Source organism: Alligator sinensis, unplaced genomic scaffold (genome assembly GCF_000455745.1).
Source record: "Alligator sinensis unplaced genomic scaffold, ASM45574v1 scaffold628_2, whole genome shotgun sequence".
Lineage (NCBI taxonomy): Eukaryota > Metazoa > Chordata > Crocodylia > Alligatoridae > Alligator > Alligator sinensis.
In genome coordinates this window covers 4,535,962-4,563,517 of record NW_005841833.1, presented here as the reverse complement: position 1 = coordinate 4,563,517, position 27,556 = coordinate 4,535,962, and the positions used below count along the sequence as shown (strand labels likewise).

Below are 27,556 nucleotides of genomic sequence, written 5' to 3'. Positions count from 1 at the left end.
GTAGGGAATTTGGAGTAAAACCAATTGTAATAAAGGAAAACTGTTTGTAGCAAATGCTAGGTTATCAGCTGTCTTTTTTCGTGGTAAACATATGACTAAAGCACAGAAATCATCAGGCATAGCACCTATGTTTGATCAAAAGAAAGTAAAGACAGAAATAGCAGCCTACACTTCAAAAACACCACACTCAAACTAGATATTTATATCCATATTTTAACAACTAAATAAGAAAGTGACCTAATTTTCAGAAGTATGTAGCACCAGTAACTTGTAAAAAAAACAATGAAAACTATGGATGCCCAGTGCCTCTTATTTGGAATGTATTTAGATACCTAAGCAAGGATGTAGAAGCTCAACTTTAGAAAAAAGTGGGGAAAAAAATTGTCTTTCACAACTCATTTCTAAAACGTTAAGAAAGGCAAAGATCCACGACAGTCTAGAGTAGCATAATTCTAAAAATGATACCTCATTTCTGAGTTTTTCCAGTTCTGCATCTTTCTCTGTGATCAAGGCACTAGTAACACTGATGGATTTTTGTAAAGAAGCTCTTTCTTCATCAATTTCCTTTTTAAATGCAGATTCTCTAAAAGAAAATCAAAGGTTCAGAAATCATCTAAAACTGTTAGGTTAGGCCTGCTTAAATCAATCCAAGAATGTTACATTTTAATTTAAAGTATCAGACTAGTGTTAGAAGTTGTTCTTAAAAACAAGTTTCAGTTGTATATTTGATTGAGAATTTACGTTTGAAAAATCATTTTGGATTGTACTACTGTGGAAACAAAACAAAAAGTTTACCTATGTAGACACATGCCAGAATCTGCATATCATCGTATCCATTTGAATTTAAAGAAACAAGTTAATAGATTTGGGAAATAAAGAATTAAAAAACCATGTTGCACAAGATGATCCACAAAAACCTAATTTCAGAGTTTTGTTACTTCTTGGAATAATTATTAATACGCAACGAAAAGTACATGCAAAGCTTATTATACAGTCATCATGCAAAGCATTGATGATGCTGGAAATATCAGCTGGTCCTCACTAATTTCAGTAACTTCATGAATTCCAGAGAGATGCTTTCAGAGGTTACTGGGCCTTGATAACTGTTATCTTAGCAGAAGGTCACTGGGAATCTCTTGTGTTGCTACATGGAAGAACACTTGAAAAATAAAACCTGAAGTGGCAAACCACAATGTTTGCAAATGCTTAGGGCATCAGAAAAGCACTCATTTTTATATTCATGTATTGAGCAAATTACTTCAAAATTAACCCAAGAGTTAGCAGGTGATGTAAATTGATACTGTGCAAGTACCAGGTTTAAAATTAACCTCATGCTGAGATGGTTTTGAAGCTCCACCATCTGAGCGCGTGGATGGTGAAAGGAACTTTCGTATCGGCAGTCGCATCCAACGATGGAATAGCACTGAGGAAATCATTTACCTGCTCAGTATCAAGAAAATCTGGCCTTTAGTTCTCCAGCAGAACGGGGATAGCATCCCATATTAAGGGATACAACAAAGTCTTGCATTTTAACTTTAACAAAGCTTTCAAGTGCATCCAGGAGGACAGCTTATATTTGGACATGAGGGGGCTATTTGCTATAGAAATACTTCAAAATGGAAAGATAGTGGTTTTGTGACAGGCCATATTTTTTAAAAACTGAACCTTTGATTTAGGCTCTTAATCCACATTTAGTCATTTAGAAAAGCGGCCCAGTTCCAGAACAATGGAGTACACGGCAGCTTCTACCGACGCCCTTCAGCAGAGACTGCCGGGTGCTCCCCGCTTCTGAAAAATCAGGCCTCTCTGTGTGTTTCTGAGAACCCCAGCCATATTTTTCCAAATTCTTAACAACCTTTCCTTTTGAAACTTGAGAGATGACTGGTGAGCACCTAACTGTGTTGAATGGTTCTCTCATATGCTGCTTTTAATAGAAAAGGGGCATAATCTTTAAGGAGAAAGAATAACATGATTATCAGTCAAGTAACCACATACACATGTTGGGACTGCTCAATCTCCAAGTGTGGAACACTTCCCTACATAGCCCTGCCATTAGTTAAGGAAATACTCTTAGGCCCCGGTTGAAGATTTTTAATATTCATGACATCTACCGTTAGTGAGGCCCAGGATATCCAGTCTATGAAATACAATAATCTCAATGACTCAGAATAAATAGAAAACTCAACAATGAGAGCACAAGTGCTGTAATTCTTTCATTGTTAAGATTATGTTTATACTCAGGAATGGAAGCAGTAAGTGGAGAATCTGGGGTTTACAGAGAGCATATACCACTCAAGACTGAGGTTGATTTTTTTCCAGGAAAGGTTATACTGAACTGCTGACTAAGAAAACTCTTTACAAATATAAATCTCTCCTTTCATTAATAAAAAGGGCAATGGCACTTCATGCATCTCTCATTTGTTTCCACAAGCCCTGATTCAGCAAAGCACTTCACACATGAGCAGTCCTGCTCTCTATTAAGCACATTCTTAACTGAACTAGGGCAGCTGTGCAGTGGCAGCACGGTATAAAAGAGCAGTACGGTAGCAAAAACCTGCATGGGTTTGTCAGGAGCTGGGGAGTGATGGAATGACAATGCTATGTGACTCCATCAACTCATGGGGCATTTTTGTATACATGTGGGATACAGCATCAGGCGCTTTAATTAGTGAGCCATACTAATTAAGTGTCTGCGCATCACATGCATCAGCATTCCTGTGCTGAAAAATGGTGGCAGGGTGCTTTGAACTAAAGCTCACTGAACATGTTTTAGTTCAAGGCATGCCACTGCCATTTTTTCAGCACGGAAATGCTGATGCACACGATGCAGAAGGCAGCTGGAGCGTGTGAGAATAGGCTCCCCATACATCTGTAGGAGCCCATGGAGTCATGGCTTCATAGTGCACATGAAAGACAGGAGAAAGGGAAACTCTGCCATGCAGTTACTGCTCCTGGGGACAGAGTACAAGTGGGTTTGCCTGCATCCTTTGTGCTGGAGTAGAAAGGAGCCACCACAGTGACTTGTCTCATGTCCAAGGGCTTAGTGCCCAGCATGTCAGCAGCCTAGCTACCTTTATCTCATATAATGTTTTGTCTGGTTCTGGCCAATTTGTAGCACTAAACAAGCAAGTTTAAGCCACCTGGAGCACTATGAATTTTACAGCCATCCACACCCAAACAAAACTCTGGACATCTGACTATTTGGTGTTAATGGTTAAAGGGGACATGCAGCATGAGCAGCAGGGTGTCTGTTACTTAAAGGCAGGTAAATCAGTGGGACAGTTTTCATATGACACTTATGCCATTATGTGCCATATTTATAATGCTTTTAATTGATACATTATACAAAGAAGGGGAGAGAGACAAGAGGAGAGAAAACAAAAGGAGACTAAAAGCCCCTGTCCTGTACCATTGACTTATTGTCTCTAGGAAGAACACACTGATGTTTCACAGATCACTCAGACATTCTTAAAGGACAAATGGAAAGCCAACAAATACTATAGGTATGTTACATCAAGCCTTTTCACTTGAATCTGAATCACGGTACCCTTTCAGCGTCCCCAGATAATCCTCCCAGTTGATAATCTCAACTTCAATACCGTCTGCAATATGGGTGGCATTAGGCATACTTAAACTTGAAGGATGCACGCCAAACATGAATTAACTATATATAAATGACTTGCAAGAAAAATTGCGGGCATAACACTTAATGACCATCTGCAGTAAGGAGAAAACTGTTGTATTTAACTTAACATTCATCATTCCATACCATAAGTATCTGCTTACCAGCAGGACCCAAGAGTTTCATATAGCAGGTAGATGTGCAAAATTATTAACGCTTTATGCAATCATTCCAAATGCCAGAAAAAGAACACCTTTATGAGGAGGGTCAAACTACACCCTGCAAAGTATGTGAAAAGTATGTGGTACATGGATTACTTTTTGCATAAAATTACCCAGATTCTTCCCTTACTACAAAAATAAGAAATTCCAAGAATGAAGCAAGTACCTTAAAGTGTTACTGGGCAAGCTTTAAAAATGCAAGATAACAAGAACCACGTTAGAAACATGGAAGAGAAATGCAAAATACTGTAAGGAAGAACGAAATTTGCACCGAAGGTTTTCTTTTGTTTTAAAAAATATAGATATATATATGTATATATACTGCTGAGTATTTTACAAAACAAAAGCAAGACACTGAGGGACAAAGGCAGCCAAAATATGTACAACAACTCTACTTAAAAAAAAATTATTTATTGTAACGTGGATAGACTTTCTTGAGTCTTACCATTAAAGACACACAGATATAGCAAAGGAAGCAAGGGTAGGAAAGGGAAGAGAGAGGAATGAAATGAGTATTGATAAATAGCGCAAGCTCAAAGACAGTAAGACAGTTAGCAATCCACAATGAATCTAATGAGCTGAAGTAACATAGAACCCCCTTAGTTTTAGATTAATAAGTATCAAATCTCTGTCACTCCTAACTGGAATATTTCATATGGAAAGTTCAATGACAGAGAACTCTTAAGCGGAAGGTAAGTGGGGAAATTGTTCTTAGCTGGATGCTTGGCCCAATTAAAATAAAAGATGTCTCTGCTTCTGTATCTTGGAAGGGGTGGGGCAGGGGAGAGAAGGGAAATAAATCACCAGTATTTTTAGTGAGTTTCTAGGATTCAGAGAGACATTTTTTATTTAATTAGTTCTTCTTTTAACCCAACCCTTTTATCTGTAGCATACAATTAATGTCATATCTGCATATCCTAACATCCAGTGGATTGCATCGTTTGAATAAAAACTGACTCTTGCTCTGCTGCTTGCTTTGGTCTTCATATCATAGCCCATACCAAGAAACAGAGTAATCATCATTGACAAATATATTACTAAGACGCTGAAGTTAAGTGCATCTGTATTAGCAAAAGCAAAGGAAGGTAAGCAAGGATGGATAAGTTTGGCAACCTAGGCAGCCCACAGCTTGCACAGATGTCTATGTCTATTTCAGGCAGCTTCCATCGAGAAATAACATCCACAAAAATTAAAAAATGGGTTATTAATAAAACGTGTGCCAGAGGACAATGATTTGCTTTCTGCAATATGGGTTCTAATTACACTGTCATTGATTGTGCAGCTTTGCAGAAGACTACCCTTAACTGCACCTTCAGCTGTATTTTTATTTGTTCCCCTGCTGTCAACATTTGCTACCAACTTTCATATCCGCTGTCGGGGTAACAAGCCTAATATTTTCCTAACTATGATCTTGGAGAATTTAAAGGTGACCTTCAGTTTTTCCTAGGCTCCCCAAGTTGGAGCTGTCAGAATATACCAATGTTGTGTCATCTCTCATTTAAGGAGGATGCCATCCTAAAATTAACTTAAGAGCCCTGTATTTTCCTTGAGACTGTTTTCCATTCCCACTACAATCTGTTTTCAGATAATTCTACTGTCAGAAGTACATTCCACCCTGGAATGGACCCTGTAACAAAAATCTGTTTAGATTGATATACTCTCTCTTCAATTTATAATCCCTGTCTCCAAAATTATTTTAAGACGCTACGTTGACTGCGTTCTCCTTGTAACCTGTTTATAAAGGCCTCGTGTTTTACAAGTTAAGTTTTTCAAACAAAGGAGCTGTTGAAGGCTACCGAGTCAATCACAGGGCCCTGCTCCTTTTTCCTCTGCATGTGTCAGGGACCTTTTGAAACATTAGGGTTCCCCCCGCCACCCTGCAGAGAGCTTGTAAATCTGAATTTTAATATGTATTCAACAGACGGACCTTAATCAGCTCCAACGAAGGCAATACTATTTAACCTTCTAATTTCTTTCTGCATTAGGCATTCCAGAGAAGATCAACAGCTAGTGTAAACTGTCATCACATCACTGAAATCAGATGAACTATAACGGTTTACACTATCGAAGATGCATCTCCCTATAGATTTTATGAGGCTCTCACTCTTCTCATTCCTCCTCAAAAGTCCTATGCATAAGATTTTCGGTATTTCCAGGTATCAGATGATTCTAGTGATCAAAGTTAAGATCTCAATTCATTGCTACAGGCAAGTTAAGACCTGAGTTTCAGCTTATCAGATCCTTAAGCTACATGAACCTTTGCTGATGTAATATTAGGCATACACACTGGTCTCTGGGAAAGTGCAAGATGTAAGAGAGTAGGACACACTCAAAAGGAAATCAAATTATAGGGCCAAAATAGTATAACAACAGGGTCAAAAGATAGAAGAGGAACATTAAGAATCTGCCTGAATTTTAAAATGACTATTGATACTCATTGCCATTAAAACTGTTTTACAGGGAATTAGAGGCAAAAGGGATTTGTATTGCTTTATTGTTCATTTTTAACCAGAGGTTTGTGAAGAGCAGCACCTTTCCCCAGCAGTTTATACAACTTCCTCAGACAAAAGTATTTAAGCGTAGCTCATATCATGGGACTTATCCAAGTGAATTTTCCTTTACAAATATTATATTAATCAGGAATAGACTAACTTTTGGACTCTGAGAACATTCACTGGATAATGATTCCCACAGGGGGACCCCCGGTAACCTAACCCAATCTCAAGGGATCCAGAAGTAGGGCTGATAAACTACAACAAAGCACTCCCGTAATTAATACCCCAAACTGTGGAACACTGGACTAAAAGCTGCATCGCTGCCTCCGTATATATTTCATAATGAGAACGTGACCCTGCGCAGTGCTAACATTTTACGCTATTTATTAAGCGCACCATTCATTAGGGCTGCGTGTGTACACTTGTCAGATCTATAAGCCATCTCATTCTTGAATGAAGACTAAAAAACTACTAAGCTATTTGGTTACTGAAATCAGGAGAGTTTAGCATTAGTAAAATGCAGGAGACATTTAGCTGAGCAGGAGGTGATAAATGCTAGAGTTAAGTGCTGCTGAATGTGTCCTGTTATTAAGCCAATTACATTTACATCCAAATTCTAGTAAGGAAAACATGAAAAACATTGTTTGCATATATTTGTTAGTGTTTCATCAACAACATTACTTAAATGCCACTCTGCAAAAGTCACAACACATGTCACTAGCATTAGAAAAGCCACATTTTTTCCTGAACTATTAATTTTGCATCAGATTTTGCCATATTTTCCATAGCACTAGACTAGAACACACATTGGGAAAAGCTTACCTCTTTTTCATCTCTAACAACTGGTTATTGAGTACAGATCTCTCCTCTTCCAGCTAAGAAAAAAAACACATACAAACATAAAAGGTAGCAGTTAGTGAGCACATTAAGGATCAAATGGTTTTTTCAGTTTAACGTATCCTAATCTATGCAAATTTGTAGAAGCTACTGGACCACGAAATGCTTTCAGCAAAGTAATTAGCTTTTTCCAAGGGCAACACAAATATGATCCCAAATTGCTCAGTGAGCAGGAATATTCACTAGAACTTGTGAACACGGCCAGGACCGGTCAGCACAGAAAATGGTCTCCAGTTGTTCCTTCAGCCCGATTCAATGAGTACGCATCTGCAAACTATTTTAGCTTGAGTTCAGGCACCTATAGGCTCATTATTAATAAAAGCTGTGAACATGCTCACCACTTTTCTGCCATGTTCAGTGCAAAATGGCACGTGGACTAAATCTGACTTTACTAGAGAGGTAAACATCTATATTATTTCCAATCCAATGAAATCCTTCCACATTTCAGCAGTCCTTGTTTCAGTACCAAATAAGCATCATCTAGGGTGCAGCGAAGGTAAGATTTGGAATACTACTGAACTGAGCCCTCTGGGGAATGCTAAGGGCAACTGCACACATCCAAAGACACTGCTCACAGCAGCAACCATCTCTTCCCTCCTCTGTTCAGTTTCCAATCACATTTTTCCAAGATTTTTAAAGAAAACCCAAAGGGGCTGTGAACATGCACATTTTAAACTTCTGTCTACTTGATCTTAAACAGGAAGGCATTGGTCTTTATTGGGGTACTTACTCAAAGCTAGAGACTGGCAGTTAAGGAAAGACACTCAAATTGAGTACAGAACAGGAAGAAGAGTGATCCTATAGCTTCTAGAGCCAAGACAATTAAAATGAGAGCAAAAGGTGCCTGCTGTCATCCAGCCCTATGTTAAACACTCCTCACGTGGATTATTTATTATGGCATTGTCCAGCTTCCCGATTTAGGACTTACTGCTGGGGTGCAATGTCAAAGTCCTTGATAGAACAGCAGCAGAAGGGAGAGAAAAGATTAAAAGTCAACCTTGTGCAAGAGCCTTCTGACAGCAGCAATACAAGCTAGGGTGAGATTACTGCTTGCCGTAATACTTCTGTGAGCCTGCTGGAAGTCAAAAATAGCGATTTCACTGACGGCAGAGCGCACGCCCCATGTTACAGAGGATTTTTTGTCTCACTCCTACGCAGAGGCAGCTTACATTATTGCTTTGAGTACCATGCTTCATATACGCTACTGAAAAGGGGGGAAAAATGGGGAATTTGGAAAGGAGTAGCGTTCTGTTTGTGAAGTCTCCAAGATACATTTTTAAATTGCCTTCCCTCTTCTGCATGTCTCCCTCAAACTATCAGATTAAAAACCTTGCACATCAAACCCTTTTAAGTTGAATCTTTTTGGACTTGCTTTTCTCCATCTTCACGCATCATTTGCAGCTCCCCACAGGCAGCCTACACAGCCTTAGCCTCTGACCAGCAAGCAATACAGTCCAGTGCCTAGTTGCTTAAATTTCCCCTGGCATGATCTAACTTCTCGGAAGCAAGGCTCTCTCTATTCACAGAGTCTGAAAATCCCCGCAAGTCACATCCTGCACCAGCCATGCCCATAACAGCCAAACTTTGGTATCATTTCTTCAACAGGCACAGCCACCTTGCTCTCGCTTCAGCTGCCTTTTGGAAAAGCTTCATTGGTGTAAGAGCTTTGCCCACACCAATCTAGCCTGGAAAATCCCACAGCATTTAAGACCGCATAGAAACAGAAGGTTAAAGATGGATGAAGCTGGAGTTCCGCATTCTTATCCACAAAGTTTGGGCCTCCCTTCCTGCTACCTGGCTGGCTGGGATGAGCCAGCGAACAGCCTGTCGTATGCACCAAAGCACAAGGAACAGCCACAGAGTATCCCGTCTTTCTTTCAACTTTATCCCAACTCCCAAATTGGGTTGCTCACTTTTTAAGCAGCAACATCAGATAAGCAACGAAACACGTCTTATTGAGCGGGGAGGAAAGAGATGGACAAGGTAGACTAAGAGATCTTTTCTACAAGATCTCCCCTGAAATTAAAAAACTCATGGATAGAAATTGTTACAATTCTGCAACAAAATATATATGTAGCCAGAAATTCCACCCCCCAAGCACCATAACCATCTGACTGGGAACCCTTTAACTGATTACAAATAGCTAATTATTTATAGATTGATACAGATGGAAATCTCTCAGTATCTGCAGTATAAGCCACTTTAACCTTTTGATGCCAGGATAAATCATTCATAAAAGGTATTAATTAATTTTGTAAAACGTGTCACATGTGTCCACATATTTCACTAACTCAGTTGACTAATGCTCTTGATAGAATTTATATGGTTGCTATAGTGACTGCTCAAAATACTTGCAATATGCGCTTCATACCTTTCTTACTGCATCTTACAAGGCATAAAGAAATCAGAACTAAACAAAAAAAAAAATCACTATATTTTGTTCCTTACATTATTTTTTAAACAACAGCCACAGGACGGAGAGAGATTAGTTATATGGCCAATTATGTGTATGGTCACCTGACATCAAGGCTGCTTCTCCTGGTTTAGATGGCATTTTATTATCTAAAGTGCATCAAATCTACCAATTCTCCATATTAAGAACCCACTTGCATGGATTTTCTTCCTCAGTGTCACTTGGCTTGAGGGCGCTCCTACACTTCCTACCTGAGCTCCATGAGAACAAAGGGGACAAGACGATGTAATCTGATATGGTCACTCTGTTTGCCACATTTTGACTCCAAACTGGGCAGGATTCAGCTCCTTGCTAGAGCTCCTGAGCAGCTTTACTGTTACCTCCTTAGAGAAAGGCATGAACCTGCACTCAGGCAGCCTGAAACACGAGAGCAGCAATGCTAAACATCACTGGCCTGGTATGGTACAAGTGGTAGTAAAATGGAGGTGAGGAATACATGCCGAGCCTTCAAGAGCTAGAGTTTTTGTGGAAGGCAAGTTGCCTCTGCAGTGGCTCCATGATGAATCTCTCACAGTTGGGAGAACAACTTCTTTTTTAGACTACTGATCTAGACATCTGGGAGGTGCTCTGCAAAGGACTCTGTTCTTAAGGGAGTGGAAGGTGCTAAATCTCTCTCTCTCTCTCTCTCAACGGAGGCTTTTTAGTAGTTTATGAACCCCCAGGCAAGACTCCAAACATTGTTCAGGAGGCCCTTAGTCTTCATTTCTAAGCAGCCAGCCTCTAAGCAAAGTATATACTGTTCTGCTATGCAAAAGTGTAGAGGATACAACTTCAAGCTAAACTATGCTAAGCTGAGAAGAGCCACATTCAATAGCTGTGCACTGTTATAATCTGCATTTTCCATAGCACCATTTTTCATTTGCTCCTTAGTACCATGATAACATTTGCTTGTCGCCCTTTGAGTTGGTGCCTCTAGTATTCCATCAGGCCTGGTGAACTACACTGCCTATGGCATGACTTCTGAAAGTCACTATCCTTCTGGAAGGATAAAGTCAGAAGTTGCAGGGACTACTGTGGTCTCAAGTAAGGGAGCAGTTTGTGCCCTTGGGGTACATGGGCAAGGTTCCCATCTCCTTGGAACCTCTCCAATGCAAGCCAGGGTATCTGGGCTGTGCAGTGAGGATAAGACTTGATCAATGGAATGGCCCCAGTGCTGAGGAAGCCTCAAGTATTGGTTGGTCTGAAGGAGAGATGTTGCCTTCAAAAGACTCTGAAAATATTTAAAGGGTGGGGGAAAGCTTCCACTGGTTGTTTAAGGAGACAGCAGCCTGTACCACACCACTACTCAGATAGAACATGAGTCACTGATAAAATCCCACATGTCTGGGATAGTCTTCAATTATCTTTCAAAACACTCTTAAGATAGAGGATTCCTTACATGACTCCTGTTGCAGCGGCTGGGAGGATCTAGAAACTGCCAAGGCTTATGGCTATCCATCCTCCACCCCTCAGCAAGAAAGAGGTCCTTTGGGGAAAGTCTGCTTGACTCCTGCAGGTGCATTAGGTGTTGCAGCAGGGAGGAAAGGAGACTCCCAGGGAAGGCTGGAAACCAGCCACAACAAGCATTGGTACACAGATACATGGTCTAAGCTATAAAGATACCTGGCTGAGAGACGGACACAACTTGCAATAGCTTTGGTTTTATATCACAGTATAACAACCTAGAACTAGACCCCTGAGTGTCACAAGACATCAGGTACCAAATGTAACTCAAACCTCCTCCTTCTTTTTTTTAAATAAATGTAAGTAGCCATATTTTAGGAAAAGGGGTAGTAATGAATCTGGAGGTGTCTTACATAGAGATTTAATTGCTCACAGTTAAAAGCTGCAGCTCCAGCATCTTTCTGGGCAATTACCAAATGTCTAAGCTCCATCTACAAAATAAGTATTTTAATATTCTACTGACATGTGCAAAGCAGTAGGGAGCTCTCCAGGTCTTGTGCTGCCACGAGAAAAATCTCACGTCTCTTCCAGCCCTCTAACATCAGCTACTTGGATGCAATGAGATTCACTTATCCAGAGATGCAGAAGTTTAAGCATGTCAACATGTGTATTTACACCATCATTTTAATATAGAGCTCAAAAGCGGTTCTGAACAGCACTCTAACCACTCTGAAATATCATCTCTGTACAGTAGGGTTTAAAAAGTCACATTGTCTCTTCCTATGGGAGGGATATGCATCAAATAGAGCTGTTATATTTGAAAAAATAAAAATACTTCCAGTGGAAACACACTTACATTTACACTTATTTGCAAGTTTTCAAATAGACTGCTTCTTTATAAAGGATTCTTCATAGGTTCTAAAACCCTCCGCCACCCTGTAGTTTTAACCTTCTGATGCAGATGGTTTTCAAATATATTTACGTAGCCCCAAAATGAAATAGCTTGAAATTGCACGCATGCATTATGATTTAACATGGGCACTGGTGGAAATAGCATGCCTATCACTTCAAATTGCACATCCCTTCGAACGGCAACCTCCTCTAAGCACAGAACAGGAAGCATTCCAGCCACCCTACCTTCTGGTGACTTGTGACTTCGTCCCTGCTCCTGCCCAGCTCCTCAGCAAGTTTAACGTTCTCCTCTTGCAGGGCTGCAAGCTGCTGGGACTTCTGAGCAGCTGCCAGCTTCAGCGCTTCTCTGCAAGGACAGAGTGCATGGTTACCATAGGAACAAGACAGCAAGAAAAAACTGGGGGAGAGAATCAGCCTCGCAGCTTGGAAAATTACATCTAGGTCACGTGTCTAATGGGAGCTATAATAAAGGTAACAATCTACACCTCAAACACATATGGCAGCTTTAACTCTAAAAAGCACAGCAGTGGGCGCACACTGCACAATTAATTCATTTTCCTTTAAACGCATCTGATACCCACTGGAAGGGAAAGTCTACTCAGAGCATCACGTTACCAGCTCTACATGGCTCCTATGTTTTAAAAATCCCCAGATTTGGAAACTCTCACAAATGGTACAGTTTGACAACTGTTGTTCCAGAGCCGCACCTCTCACACATGCACATAAATACACCTGCATGGTTTGTAGTCCAAGATTTTTATAAAACAGAACTGTTTATAAAATTAAAAATATCAATGCAAACCTACTTGTTTCGATTTAAATCTCTCTCTCCTGCAGGGTCTTACAGCCCAAACATTTTAAATCTTACAGGGTTAGGTGGACCAAAATGTGAAGCTGACAAATTAAATTTTCATTATCCTGACACAGTGAAATGCATAGAGTGAAACGCAAATTAGGATGTCCAGGTTTCATTAATCCATTTTGCTACCGATCAGTTTGGCTTTTTGTTTGTCTTCTTTAAATTAGACTTAACCGTTGCATATATTTATAAAACAAAAACCTTTGTATGTTTTGAGACACATGAAAATATCACTAAGGAATTTCTAGGGGAACTAGTGGGGTCCTTCTGAAGAGGTACACTTTATTTAATTTAAATTATGTTCTTTTTCCATTATACTTTGTTTTTCTAAAGAGAGACTCAATAGCCCTATGTGCCAATATTTCACTAAACCAAACACTGACTAGCATACTAAAATATTTTTATGATGACCAAAGTCTGAAGTGACCCAGAGGGAAAATTTGTTTAATAGGTTTCATAAAACAAGCTCACTATCATTAAATTAAACAAGAATGATTTTATACTACATGATAAATACTGAAAATATTCAGGCTTTATAGGTTTTAAATTTAACCTCAAATATCTTTCAGCATATTATTTCCATTTTATACTCTATGTTAATTCTTAAAAAAAAAAAATCAGGTTCTACTGCAACCAATTTTTGGTGCATTTTTTCCATTTTAGACGACTAAGGACTAGTTAAACTGGATTAAATGTGCTGCCTCACATCACTGAACACTGAATCAAATTATCTTGGTATGAGTCTGCTTGCTAACAGAGGAACACATCTATTTTTAACTTCAACTGTCAGCTACGGTGCAGTACATATCAGTACTCTGCCTTTTGATTTTGGCATTAGGGTGTCAGCAGCCAGATCCTCAACATGCAGACACATAAATACTGGTGTATTCTTGTGTAAAACTGCAGAACTCCTGTGTCATTCATTTGTATGTGGGAGTTTTAACTGGTGGTCTGAAGAGCATTTGACAGCGTGCAATACTGACAAGCTAAGTAACTTGTGGACATCCATCAGTATTTCTCCAGTACCCAGTGCTGTACATTTAGCGCTCTTGCAAAAACAACTACCTTACCGAAATGTGTCTGACTAGTCACAGCTTGCACTGAAAAAGCTCAGCAGATTTATTCTCCCTGACAAATGTAGGAGTTTTATCATCATCTGCTGTACCACACAAGAGGCGTTCTTGCAACAGATCACTTAAGAGTTCAAAAAAAGCTGCTGCTAACAATTCAATTTCATCCTACTGCAACATTAATTACATTGTTTGTGTGTAACCAAATATTTCTGATACTGAAAACCAAGACAGATTTAAAAAATAAATAAATAAATGATCAGGCAAACTGGATTAGCTTGGCTCTAATCATCAATGTCCACAATCACTGGTAAGAGAGACCAGCAATTGCCTAGGACTAAGGTTCGCTTTAAACAGAATCCTAAAAAGGACCAAGTGAGAGAAATAATCTCATTGTTCCAAAAATCCCCTGCATTGAAGCAATTTCTACAAATAATTTTTGCCTGTCAAGCCACAGTAGAATGATTTTTCATAAAAAACCAGGAGCTGTAACTCCCTGGTGTTTCAGGATTGGAATAACCATTCTGGAAATAATTACTTGGCTGTGGCAGTTTCTGTAAGCTCTGATGCAGGTGGGAATTGCTCATGGAATGAAATTCTGTCACACCAGAAGGGGCCTCTCTCTCAAACAGGCCTTCAAGTTCTTAAGAGGACAGCAATGAAATGGGTACAGTCATGCAAAAATGTAGTATGAATGCTGTGTTGGTCTCCCAGAAATGCTCTCTCCTGGTCTGGTCTTCCTGGACCTCTGAGCACTGGTCAGGGCTGTGCCAAGTCTCTTGCACTGCCCTGAAAGAAAGATCAAGACCTCTCTCTGCCCTGCAGCCCTAATGACAAGTTTTGAATCTCACCCAGCAGAGATGGAGTGGGATAGGAAAGCCTATGGTTTAGTGCCAAATCTATGAAGCTTGGGAATCCAAGCTTGAGGAGAGAGAATTAATTTTACACCACAGGCGACCAAATGTTTTATTCAGTCAAAGGGCGCGTCTACACTGGGGGGGAAGGAGGTGGCAAATGTGTGCTCTTAGCTCGGGTTTGGTTAAACTCAATTTAGCCACCTTAGGTTAAAATAGTGAAGAAGTCATTGCACCTCAGGCTTTACGTCTGGTGAGCAGTTCAAGCTTCCCTAGGGTCCCCTATAAGGTTTAATTCAAACTGCTAACTCACTGTTATTTTAAAACCACCCCTAATAAAGAATACTTCTTTTTTGCATGGCAAGCACATTCAGTGGGACTTGCAGCGGTTTCATTTCACCCTGGCCTGGAGCAGCACATTGTTACTACTCTGTATATTTTCTTGGGAGTCCTACTGGTTTAGTTTACTGAAAAGACAAGGGTTTAAATGACTGCTGCAAGAGCCCAGAGAATCTCTCTTGCCCCCTGCCAACTCCATTTCAATTTCAGAATCTAGGAGGAAGACCTATGCAGACTAAGAGGGGGCTATGATCAGCTGACACCTGAACGCACAATTAAGTCTGTTCGCACCAGAAGCTACGTTGTGTTTAACAATATGTGCAAACAACATGTCTGAAAAAACATTTCTTCAGCTAGACGTGCCCTAAGAGGAGAAGGCAGGCAAATGACTTGCTTTTCACATACTATCTTGAGTTTACTCTAAAATTAACTCAGAAGAAAAAAAGCAAAAATCACACTTTGCCTGGCAGCACACAGAAGTCCGATAAAGTTTCCATGTGTACAGAAGTCATTCTACTGTTAACAGTTTAATTATAAATATGTTTTAAAACACACTACCAGATTTCTTTGGCTACAAGCATCCTAAAGTAAACTGGTGCCCCCAAGTGGCACAACTGTATGCTGCTTTAAAATGACAATACAGAATACTGATTAATATACCACCATTTCAAATACCTGCACAAATAATCCCATAATCTTCAGTGAGCAAGAACAGTGTTCTGCTTTTGCTCTGTAAATGTATTTCAGAAGCTAGTAGCCAATTTCAACATAATATTTTGTAATCAGCACTATAAAATGAACCGATAGAAAGGACTTCTTTCATTAAACTAAACTCTAAATTGTCATACAGTAATTCTACGTAAGCATTTAACAGCTCAAACATTTAACATACTTACAGTTCTTTTCTAAATTCTTCCATTTTCTTGTTCTCTAGATTTAGAAGTTCTTTTGACTTGTTGAGTTCCTCTTCATTTTTCAGGTTATTTTGTTTAAGCACGTCCACCTTAAGAAAGAAAAAAAAGTCTCCCATTAAATTTGGGGAATTTTACAATTCTCAAAGGAAAGTTTTGAAAATATAGTTTATAATTTTTGTGAAATTTGAGGCCAGAATGTTTGAACCTTTTCACCCTTTTAATTTTTTTCTTGCAAATGAAAACATGCTGTCTTTTTGCACTAAGAAATATTCATCTAACCAAAAGCGTACACAGCTTTCCTATATTCAGTGCAATTTCAGTAGCATGGTAAATTAACGAGTAAAACCATTTGAAATCTATCTACCTTTCACACAAAACACCTTCATTTTTGCATACTTTTTAGTTCAACACTTTCAGCAAAATGAAATCAGTCCACAGTATTTCCTAGTTATACCTTATTGTACCTTTATCTGCCAGAAATAAGAGGCTGAAATTTGTGTTTGCAATATCGAGAAATCCATTCTTTTGGGAGGTTTTGTTGTTTTGGCACCGATCAGAGTGCCTTGCAGTCTGTACTGTGCTTGCATTTATCATGTAAATCTCCTCTGTTTACAAGCACTTGTTAATAAATCATATTACATAACAGATAATCTTCAGTCACTCTGATGGCATTACAGGACACTGGATTTCTATTTTAAACAATCCAGAAAAACCAACTGCTTTCATTAAGGGCTCCCGCTTTTAATTCGCAAGCCATCAGCACTCTTTGGAAATAATTATGTTTCAACAGTATCCTAAAGCATTAAGTTAGCTGAGCTTTTTCCATTAAAACTGCCTACTATCCTAAGAACTAAAGGAAGTGTTATGCATGGTCAGCTTAGTCTGTACCAAAATAATCAGTGTGCTCAACTTTGAGGCAAAGGTTAAAAAAAGAAAGTTAATTTAAGACCTGGATCCCTGCAACCTGGTTCCAAGCAAAGAAAAGCCATTAGCCTGCCACTGAAGACACCTGTCCCCAAAAAGTTGCAGTTTCACAACCGAGGAAAGTGAATGCAAGAAGGGGGTGTCTGGTCCAGAATCAGTACTGAAGAGAACTCTGTGTATTTTCAGATTGGAAGCTCTCCGGTCAGAGACTTCACCAGTATTTGTACAGAGTTTTTCACACTGTGGTCCTTATTCCAACAGACTGCCAGGGAAGGATACTACAGAAGACAGAGGAAGAGAGGTGAAGATACTTCAGTGAAACTGGAGGTCAGAGAAAGGATTTCTGAGTGGACATGTATGGAGCCAGATGACTTTTGTAAGCTAAACTGGGAAGGGAGAACTTGGCAGGTTATTGATATTATAGTTATTTAGAACATCTGTGGTGTTTTTTATTGGAATGGCAGTCCCATCTCCATATTGAGGCTGAGGTGGCTAGAGCACCAAAAAGGTTGCTGTAAGTGCCTAGCCCAAGGTCACACAGTGATTCACAATGAAGCCAGGATTAGAACCTGGGTCTCCCGAGTCTGACCAACACCTTGGCTACTGGACCATGTTATACCTTCATGATGGTGCAAGGTAAGTGCTACTGTAGCACCATGAAAAGTTCCATGAGCATACACAACAGGACACTTATAATTATAGCCTGGCACACCACATCCAAGCTGTAAGGCATATTGTTTGTATGGCTGCACTGTATACAAAGAGTTAAGAGATATAAAAGCATCTGGTATACCAGGGGAAGGTGGCCATATTCAGTTATGTGACAGGACAGTGATTAAAAAGGTATTCAGCCAATTCTTCTCCTTTCCTCTACTTCCACGTTTTTACTATTCCTTTCTCCTTCCCCTCAATTTAATGTTTAACACTGCACTGTGATCCTACTTCTTTAAGGACTTTTGAACTGCACAGTCAATTAAATCTGCATCTAGGCATTTTTCTCCTTATACATTCTATTCTTCTATTTTCCATCAGAAAAAGTGGGATTCAAACATCTCAACTCCAGAGGTTTCATCTGATTTGATTGTAGCACCATGTCAAGTGTCAAACATGTCAGTCAATCAGCATGTATATAATTCAGCACATGACACAAATAATATGAGACTGGTGGATACATCAGAAGCGCATTCACTGGTAAACTGTAGTGCTTGGTGACTATTTGGATGAAGATTGTACATGACAATTTTCATATATGAACATTTAAACGTGGTTACTTCATTTTGCAGCTTCTGATTGGTGTGTTTAGAATCCTCCAAAGAAGCCAGGGTTTCAGTCTTCTCTTTATGAAGGGCATCCTTCTCTTTGGTCACTTGCTCCACCATCTGCAAAGCATCTTCTGCCATTTTAGCAACCTATATGAGAGAGAATTTTTACTGAAAGGAATGTCAATACAATGTACTAGCACCTATAGAACATTATGTATGCTTTATGCAGAACTCAGTTATTTGTCAGCTACTTTTCTTTTAAATAAAGTGTTGGAGAATACATTAATTCCTTTTTAAAATGGGATACTACAATGTATTTGCCTTCTGATGCTGCATAAAACATAAAATATCTCTCAGAAAGTCTAATTCCATGCAGAAATTAATTACAACCTCATGCTTGTGCCATCACCAACATCTGAAATTTTTTTTAATTCCTCAATGGCCCTAACTGTATCCATTATGATTACTCTGATATATCCAAAAAAACTGACAATAGTAGTTCAACAGATATTCACTACCAACAGGCTTGTCTGTACTGTCAGAAGATAAGGTGCTATAGAGTCATTGGCCCTGAATTTACTTTGAGAGATCTCAAAATCTTAAAAGAGTGTGAAAATCTAGCTTGGTAGTTGAGCTAAGTATTATATACTTCAATACTATTAACTACGGTTTGTCTTTGTCAACTGAGAAATATCTGGGATTAACCCCCCTAAAAAATTCACATTAAATTGTCTTACCACCTACAAGTCAAAAATGGACATGAAAAAGGTCCATTTAATACTCTGTTGGTAGTGAATACAAATATTACTGTGAATAAAAAAGAACATGCAAAGTGCCAATTTCTTTGCTATTAACACTTGAAAGCCCAACAAAGCAAACCTTGCAATTTGTTTTGTCCAATTCCTTTTTTTTTTTTATCCCCATATATTTTTAGATTACATTCTTCCTTATTCTAATTTAACATGAAAAGATATGGTAAGCCCAATTCTAAAAATTAATTAAATTTCTACCCATTTACTGTTAGCTGTGAACTATCCGAAAGAAAATGTTACTACACTTTCTTCAACAGGATTTGGAAAAACCTTTTTATTCACAGTTTAAAACTTGTTTTCTTGCAGCATTCAGCAACAACATAGATCCTTATAATTAGACACGATTTTTTTGTTTTAAATATTATAGGTGTTAAGATCTTTCACACACATTGTTACAGACAACTTGAGACAGACAGGTAATATACTGAGATGGAAAATAATTCCACTGAGATAATGTGCTGATCGTGCAATTAAGTGCAGATACTAAAACCATTGAGTTAGTGCTCAGTGTTAGTAACTATATTTCATTGGTTTAACAATGCGTTTCAATACCTCAGATTTGTGCATTACTGTTTGTGCCTGAAGAACCTCAATTTCTTTGAGTTTCAGAGCAAGACCGTTCATTTCGTTCAGCAGCATCTGATTTTTGTTCTCCGACACCAGTAGCTTGGCTGAGAGGTCACTGTTACTTTGTGCTAAGGTTTTCATTTCCTCATGCAGTTTGTAATAGTCTTCAGAGAACTTCTCCTTCTCCTTCAGTATTTCTTCCTTGATCAAGATCAGTTTCTTCTGCTCAGCAAGCAAGCTCTCATTTTCTTGGAGCAGCTTTGCTCGCTCCACTTCTGTCACCTCATGGCTGCAGCGAAGGTCTTCTAGGATCTTGGAGAGGCAGCTGTGCAAGTCCTGAAGCTCTGCTTTCGATTTAGACAAGGACACAAAGTCACTCTGTAGCTGTTCAATGTTGGAGGCAAGTTGCTCTGTCTCTGCACTGAGGATTTCCTTTTCTTTCACAATCTGCTCCAGTTTGGACTCAGACCTGTCTTTCTCCTGAACCAGCCGCTGTCTCTCCATCAGCAATTCCTTATTTTTATCCGTTAGCTGCTCTTTCCCCCTCTCCAAGGAGCTGATGGTACTCTGAAGTTCTGCACGTTCCAATAAAAAGGAATCCTTCTCTAGCTTTCTAGCTTCCTTTTCTCTGGTTAAATTCTCCTTCATAATCTGAACCTCTTCAATCAGTTTGTGACATTTTTCTTGCAATTCGGTCCTTTCCTGGGCCACTGCTTCCTTTTCAGAGGAACAGGTTTGGAGTGAAGTTGTGAGAAGCTGTTTGGCATGGGATACAGCAAAAAGTTCATTTTCTAGTGTTGTCTTGGCATTTTGAGCTTCTTTCAGAAGCTTTGCAAGTTCACATTTATACTCCATCAGTTCTTGATTTTCTTGGTTTTTGCTGTCCAGGTCTCTCTCGAGGGTCTCGATGGAATCCTGGAGCTTAGTCTTCTCTTGGAGCAGCGCGCTCGTGGCAGACATGTCCGACTCGTGCTTTCTTTTCAAGTCAAAGAGCGCGCTTGCAGAAGACTGCTTTTCCGTGAGAAGCTCCGAGTATTTGATTTCCAAGGAGTCCTTTTCTTTGAGGAGAGCATCATTCTGCTTTTTAAGTTTCAATGATTTTTGAGAAGCCAATTCCTGATCTGCACTCAGTTGACTTACTTTCTCATTAAGAGCTCGCTCAGCAAGGGTGACTGTGGTAAGCTTTTCTGTAATTGCCTTATTTTCCCTTAAAAGTTTCTCCCTCTCAGCCAAAAGCCTCCGTTCAGATGAAGAAAGAGCTTCCTTCTCTTGTAGCAATTGGATACACTCCGAGTCTGATGTCTCTCTACTCGCCTTAATGTCTTCAAGAAGCTTAGAGAGACTAGAATGAGAAGCCTGCAACTCTGCATTGTCTTGAGTGGCCTTTTTAAGTTCGTTACTCACAGTCTGCAGCTCTTCTTGGAGACCTTCAATGTCTACATTCAGTGTCTGTTTCTCTCTCAGAGCAGTTTCTATGCTTAGATGTAGCTCCTCAGCCCTTTGAAGGAGTGTTTCCTTTTCAGATTGCAAGTCCTGGCTTCTTTGCCATAGATCATCCCTCTCTTTTTTTAAAGCTACATATGTATTTTCTAGAGCCAAATGTTTATTCAAAACTGAATCTCTCTCTATAGACAGAGCAGCCGCTTCTTGCAGCAGCTCCTTTTGATCTCTGGCCAAGTCCTCATAAGAGCTTTTCAGCTTCTGAATGATACCATCTTTGTCTTTAACAAGAGCAGCATTCTCCTCAGAAAGTTTTTTCTGACAATCGTCCAGTTCTTCTTTTTCTCTAATGTGCTTCTGACATTCCACAACCAGGGCATCTCTGCTGGCCTGAAGTTCTTCTAGCTGCTGGAGCAGGGTTGACTTTGAAGAGCAGAGCACATCATTCTCCCTAGTTATCTTCAGAAGATCTTCCCGTACAGCCTCAATTTCAGACCGTAACGTTTCTCGCTCAGAAATTAACGTTAACTTTTCTGCACTTTCCTGGTGAATTCTAGCCTCAGCTTTCTGCTTCTCAGCTAGGATCTTTTCATTTTCTGAATTAAGTTCTTCATTCATTGTCAGAAGCTTTTCCTGGTCTTGTTGCAAAACCAAAATCTTGGACTCCAACTCTACAAGTTTTGATAACAGTGAACCTTTCTCTAACATTAAAGCATTCCCCTCCTGTGTCAGCGTCTCTTTTTCTGATATTAAACCCCTCATTTCGTCTGACATTTGTTCAAGCTCTTTTCTGGCTGATGCTAACACAGAGGTTAAGGACTAAAGAAATAAAGTTGGGGAAAAGGAAACAAAAATGAAGTCAAGCAGACAAATGAGAAGTGTGGATTAAAGACAAACAGAGCTATTATAGTTTAAATAAAAAAGTGCATATACTGACACACAAGTCCCTGTATATTTTCAGTTGCTGAAAGCATCAAGGCAATTTAAGAATGATGATAATAATAATAATAATAATGATGATGATGATAAGACAACGAACCAGGGGATATAGCTAATAACAATCGAATGAAGAGATGTAGCATAGTTTGAGTGCTCATGTATACTAAATCTTGGCTTCTTACTAAGGCTACTCCAGTAAAACCCATCAGTGATTTAAATGGTAAAAATTAAATAGATTAAGAATGCAGCAACATTAAAAAGCTACTGTAGAAAGCAAGAATAGCCAAAAAGCCTTATTTAGCCAATAAGTAGATAAATGTTGTCATCATTAACTGAGGCAGTTGTACCAAACGCTAGCTTCCAATTCTACGAGTTACCTTTTTATAGCTTCTTCCCCTGTATGACAAACCTACCCATACCTTGTAATATTTGAATTAGATATTTTATTAAAATCAGAATGATGTCTGATGCTCTCACTTGTGTATCAATTTATACACCAAATATTTTGCTAGAGCAAAACGTAACACAAAGTTTGAGGCAAATACACAATGAATGAGAGATGAAAGCAAGCAAAAATGTCAAGGAAACAGGGGAAAAAAAATCAATTAAAAGTTACTGAAGTAAACCTAAAGTCAAAATAGTTATACACAACATGGAATTCTTTTTACAAAACAATGCAACACACCTGTAAAGAAAATATTCCTCAATTAACTTTATTATTTCAAATTCAGGTGCTTGTTAAAAAAAAAGAAAGAGACTCTATTCTATCCCAACTGGTTGTACTGAACCAGAAATCTACCAAAAACTAATTATCATAGTTTATATTTATGCTATTCTTTTAATTATCTAAGCCAGTGGCTTATGTTTTATTCCTCTAATATTCATTAATTAGTCTGATAGGTTCCTTGAGCAAATATCAAAAATCAAAATTATCAGAGAGGTGTTGGGTTAAACGATGAAAGAACAATTAACTGAAAAAGAAAGTTAATTTCAGTTACTTGCATCAGGGTTATACGTACTTTGGCCTGTTCTGCTTGTTTTTGAAGTTCCTCAGCCCGTTTTTCCAAGTCACTATTTTTCTTTTGTGCAGTTTTCAGCATCTCTTCCATGTCCAGCAGATTCTGTTTAAGATCTTTGATGGATGTATCATGTTTAGCAATCATCTCAGCATTATTTTTTTCATATTCTGCCTGCAGATCTTTATACTGATTTTGGCTCTTCTCTAATTGCTTTTCCTGTTAGAATATAGAGCAATTTGAAAGTGATCAGAATCTAGTTTTGTAATATTCTCCCCGTGAAACCAGCTGTCATTTTCTATAATAGTTCTTACCAGGTCTACTAGTTTGTCCTGCATTTTTTTCAGTTCATTTTGATGATTCTTATCTGCTTCAAGCTGGTTCTGTTCAGCTTTCTTTGTTGTCTGCTCCATGCTTTCCTTCAGCTGAGCAGCCCTTTCATTTGCTTTTGTAAACTCAAGTTGTAGTTCTTCTAGCTGCCTTTAAAAAACCAAAAGAAAAAGTAAAATGACTTTTTGCTGACAGTATAAAAACTACAAATGAATGGTTCTCTCTAAATTACAGTATGCTTCGATTAAGCCTTTGGTACCAATCAAAAAAGGATCATTTGATTCTGAACGTACGCGGAACATTCTGTTACATTAGATCATAGCTAGCAAGATCAAACATTTTCGTATGCACCTAGCATGCCATTATAGTTAATTTGGCCCCCTAAGTTAAGGGTTTCCTAAAGATAACCTACAAATAAATACTTGGATGAAATTCGTTTGAAACAAACACATACTGCATTTGCAGTGCTTATCTTACAAGCACTGTCCAAGTGTATGACTCTTACAAACGAAATAACATCTTTTGAACCCAAGCTGAAAGAAAAAAAAAAAAAACAAGCAAGATTAAACGAATGCAAAAAGACATCTACTTTTGCCAGTGTACGTAAGAGGTCATTTGATACATACATAGGAAATTGTAATAAGATTTTTTAAACCAGATGTCTTTTTAATCTACTACACAGAGTGCCATGACCAACTGAATTTGATGGCACAAATTCAGTTTTCATATCAACGTGAAAGACACTTGATTCAGGAAAGCTGTCACAGCTATTTACAAAAGCACAGAATAAATAGTGGGGAGGAATGAGGAGGGAGTCTCATTAAAATGCTCCGACAGCAACGAGATACCTCTCTTTTAACCGTAGCTCATTGTTCATCTTTGTAAGCTGAGACGAACTATCTCCTGAGGATTTCATGATCTCTGCTATGTCATTTTCAAGTTTGGCTTTAGCTTCAATCAACTGCTGCTCTTTTTCTTCCCTCTCCTTCAGTTTTTTCTCCATAACTGAACATAAAAAAAACAGGTTTATACTCTAAGTAAACTCAGTATACAAGGCACAAACAACATGCTTAGAAGTTCACGAGACTGGAAACGGAGTAACCTTGTTTTATAAAGCTACCATGTGGAACACGTAAAATATTGTGCTTGGGTTTGGACTTAGAACAGTAGTCTACGGAGTAATGACAAGGTGCACCACTCCCAGAGGAATGCAATATTGCACAGACACACCAAGGAAAAATAAATGATCAAGAATTCTATGTTCTCCAGATGCTTCACTTAACTCTTAGCAGCACTCTGCTGAAAGTTAACTAAGTTCTCCTAGAAGAGAATTCCAGCAGATATATTTGGCCGTACTTCTTCAAGTCAGAGATACGTACATCTACAGGGGAGAATACTGAACTAATTGTTTAAAAAAACAACAAACAAAAAACAAAGTAAACTCAATGAATGAGAGTTACTGAAGAAAATGGCTCTTCTTGCATCCAGCCCAGATACCATCTCCAGGCAGGAGAGCAGAAAGGGGACCTTTGTAGGCTTGTAAGATCAATTTAGAACTTGTACTATCATTCTACCTGCATTATAAGATAGAGCAAGCTGAAAGGCCACAAGGTTAGGAGGAACCTGACAGCCAAACCAAGGAGTTGATACTGATGTCATGAATCACCACATCTTGACCCATCCATTACAAGAACGTAGTATAGGCATGACATTTTTTGTGATCTAAATTAATCTTACACTTGAAGCAAGTTAGTTTTAATTTCCAGCTTTCATTATGGTACATGTCTGCTATCATCCCACTTAGATCAGCTGCTACATTAATACACATTTAAGTGGGCATTTTTGTTGGTAAATGTTAATACTGAGAAATGCATAAAGCAAGGCTTTAGTTATTTGTCTGGAGCAGACTCAAGCAAGCAGCAAGTTAAGCCAAAAAATATATTTTACCACTGCTGCCCTGATGTCAGTCACTTTGCCCAGTATCACTATATATAGTCTTTCAGTTGTGCTTACTGAATGGTCACACAAATGACTTGATTTGCATTTTAGCTTGGGGCTAGAAACTAGGATGGTGTCTGATGTGTCAGCTTCCAAAAAAGGTATCTCCCATTGTGGAGGTATCAGCTACCATGTTATAGGAGGAGTAAGAGGCTGCATGAAAGCATAAAACTGGTATTTTGTTTACAAGTACTCCGTTTTCTCATTTCCTTACCTGTCAAACTAGATTTTAACTGTTCCAGTTCTGAGGACATAAGTGCAAACTGCTCTTCTTTTTGGTTTAGTTTTTTAATAGTTTCTATGGGAATAAAATGCAAAATTAATCACCAGCTTAACTACAACTCACCTTTCTGAGCAAGTCTCATTGACAGGTCATGCATATTACTCTCAAACAAAGAGACCACAAATAATCCTGTTTTATTCCTAATATTTGTCAAACCAAGTACTGTACTGTGGAATTACGCCACATTCGTGAAGAATTTAAATTTTGCAAGATACAATTTTCTGAAGTATTGGAAAGGCTGGGTTTAGATTTTAGGAAAACGTACCTTGCATAGCTTTTTGAACACTTTCTGCCTCATCAGCGGCATTTGTGAACTTCTCTTTCTAGAAAAGAACGAAAGCCCAAGACAAGTTTACATTTGATAAAGAGACATTATTTAGAAAGTACGGATACTATTTACCATTTACCAATGGAATTATGACCGATGACTGTCACAGACATATTGTGAATTTCTGACTTGTAGCATTAGGTATTTTAAATTTGGCAGAAAGAAAAAAATCCCTCTGCCTGTTCCCTACTTTTAAAAAGAGAGTTTCTCTGTAAGCTGGAAGAGTGGTAGAGAAGCAGTGCAAATTTGTATGGGAAACATGGTTCACACGCAGGCCTATCAAGACAAGTGAACCAGTTATAACTGATAACTCAGTTCATCAGTTATAAACTTCTGGCTAAAAGGTTGTGTTGGATTCATGACCCCAACAGACATTTCTTGCCTTACTGGGAAGACAAGATGAAAAAGTATGGATACCTAAAAAAAGGCCAGGATACAGAGGAAGATTCCACAAGGGACCTCTTCACATCAGCTTCTTAAACAAACTGTGACCAAGAAAGAACCAGATGGCAAAATAAAACCACTATATACGTATCTTGGTTTCACTTAAGTCTCATGATAGGTCTCAGGAAGAATTACTGTATGCTTTTGAATATAAGAAGTCCTTGAATTTACAATGCACCTACGTTTTCTGATTCTTAAGAAATATAAAGCCATTAATAATAATTATTTTCAAATGGAGTTGTATGATGCATATGATCTGGCTCAATGTTTCATCTGAAGCCGGTAAAAGCTGAGTTGAGCTCTGCTTATGTAAAAACTTAATGTAATAAAAAGTACTAAGAGTATCTTACCTTGAGGTGAGATATACTGAAAAATTTTACGTCAAAACTTAACTTGGGCAAAACCCCCTTTGAAATGACCTTAGGCTTTTGCCATGGTGAGGGCAGCTCTCACTCATGTAATTCAGTTATGATTTTCCCATAAAAGAACAAAGCAAACCCAATGGCTAGAGAGAGAATTTCTGAGAACTACTCACCAAAACTTGCAGCTCCTTTTCCAAAGAATCTTTAACTTGATTTACTGCACTTAAGTTTGTCTCAAGGTCTAGAAGTTTTTGCTCTTTGCTCTGCAGGTCTTTGGCCAGATTACTAGCCTAACAAGGTGATTAAATGGCGTAAACAAAAATTATGAACATGAATAATATAAAAAAAATGAAGAACCTAAAACAATGAATTTCAAAGAAATTAAGATGTTTAAACAATCAAATAAAAAAATTAAAAAGATGAACAAAAACTGAAGGAAAAAATGTTCTGTGTTAATTGAATAAAAGTAAATTTCTGCTGAAGGCTGCATCAAAGTATTAGCTACATCTCTGAATCAGTCTAAGATGATAAGCATAACTCATAAGTTGTCTAAATGTAGTATCCTTAGAACTGTGCAGCAGATATTTTTAAAAATGTTTTTGGGATATAGTCAAATATTTTAAATTATACTTATAGCCAACAGAATTAGGGTTTTTTATGACTTAATAAAAGGAACTGTACTGAACCGCCAGCATACCACTGAAAATGTTTAATGCTTATACTGCCCATTGACAGTCCTGGGAATTGTAGGCATTCAACATTATCTCCAAAAATCATGCCAAAATTTTCAAGCAGATGAAGTATTTTGGCAC

General features: G+C 38.5%; 1 protein-coding gene across 8 annotated transcripts in view; it reads right to left on the bottom strand.

Annotated features, from left to right (window-relative positions):
* Nucleotides 1–309: 309 nt before the first annotated feature.
* The window catches only part of CLIP1 (CAP-Gly domain containing linker protein 1), an 83,082-nt gene continuing 55,835 nt past the window's right edge, over nt 310–27,556 (bottom strand). For 7 of the 8 annotated variants that reach the window (XM_025199065.1, XM_025199093.1, XM_025199087.1 and 4 more), the window contains 12 exons: nt 26,918–27,034; nt 25,876–25,933; nt 25,542–25,625; nt 24,178–24,334; nt 23,314–23,479; nt 23,003–23,218; nt 19,590–21,863; nt 18,235–18,372; nt 16,022–16,128; nt 12,229–12,349; nt 7,161–7,213; nt 310–583 (listed from right to left, as the gene is read on the bottom strand). In XM_025199065.1, coding sequence (XP_025054850.1) covers nt 325–583; nt 7,161–7,213; nt 12,229–12,349; nt 16,022–16,128; nt 18,235–18,372; nt 19,590–21,863; nt 23,003–23,218; nt 23,314–23,479; nt 24,178–24,334; nt 25,542–25,625; nt 25,876–25,933; nt 26,918–27,034 — 3,750 coding nt within the window. In that variant the 3' untranslated portion in view covers nt 310–324. The remainder of the gene's footprint in view (nt 584–7,160; nt 7,214–12,228; nt 12,350–16,021; nt 16,129–18,234; nt 18,373–19,589; nt 21,864–23,002; nt 23,219–23,313; nt 23,480–24,177; nt 24,335–25,541; nt 25,626–25,875; nt 25,934–26,917; nt 27,035–27,556) is intronic. The other variant, XM_025199102.1, reaches the window with a different exon arrangement.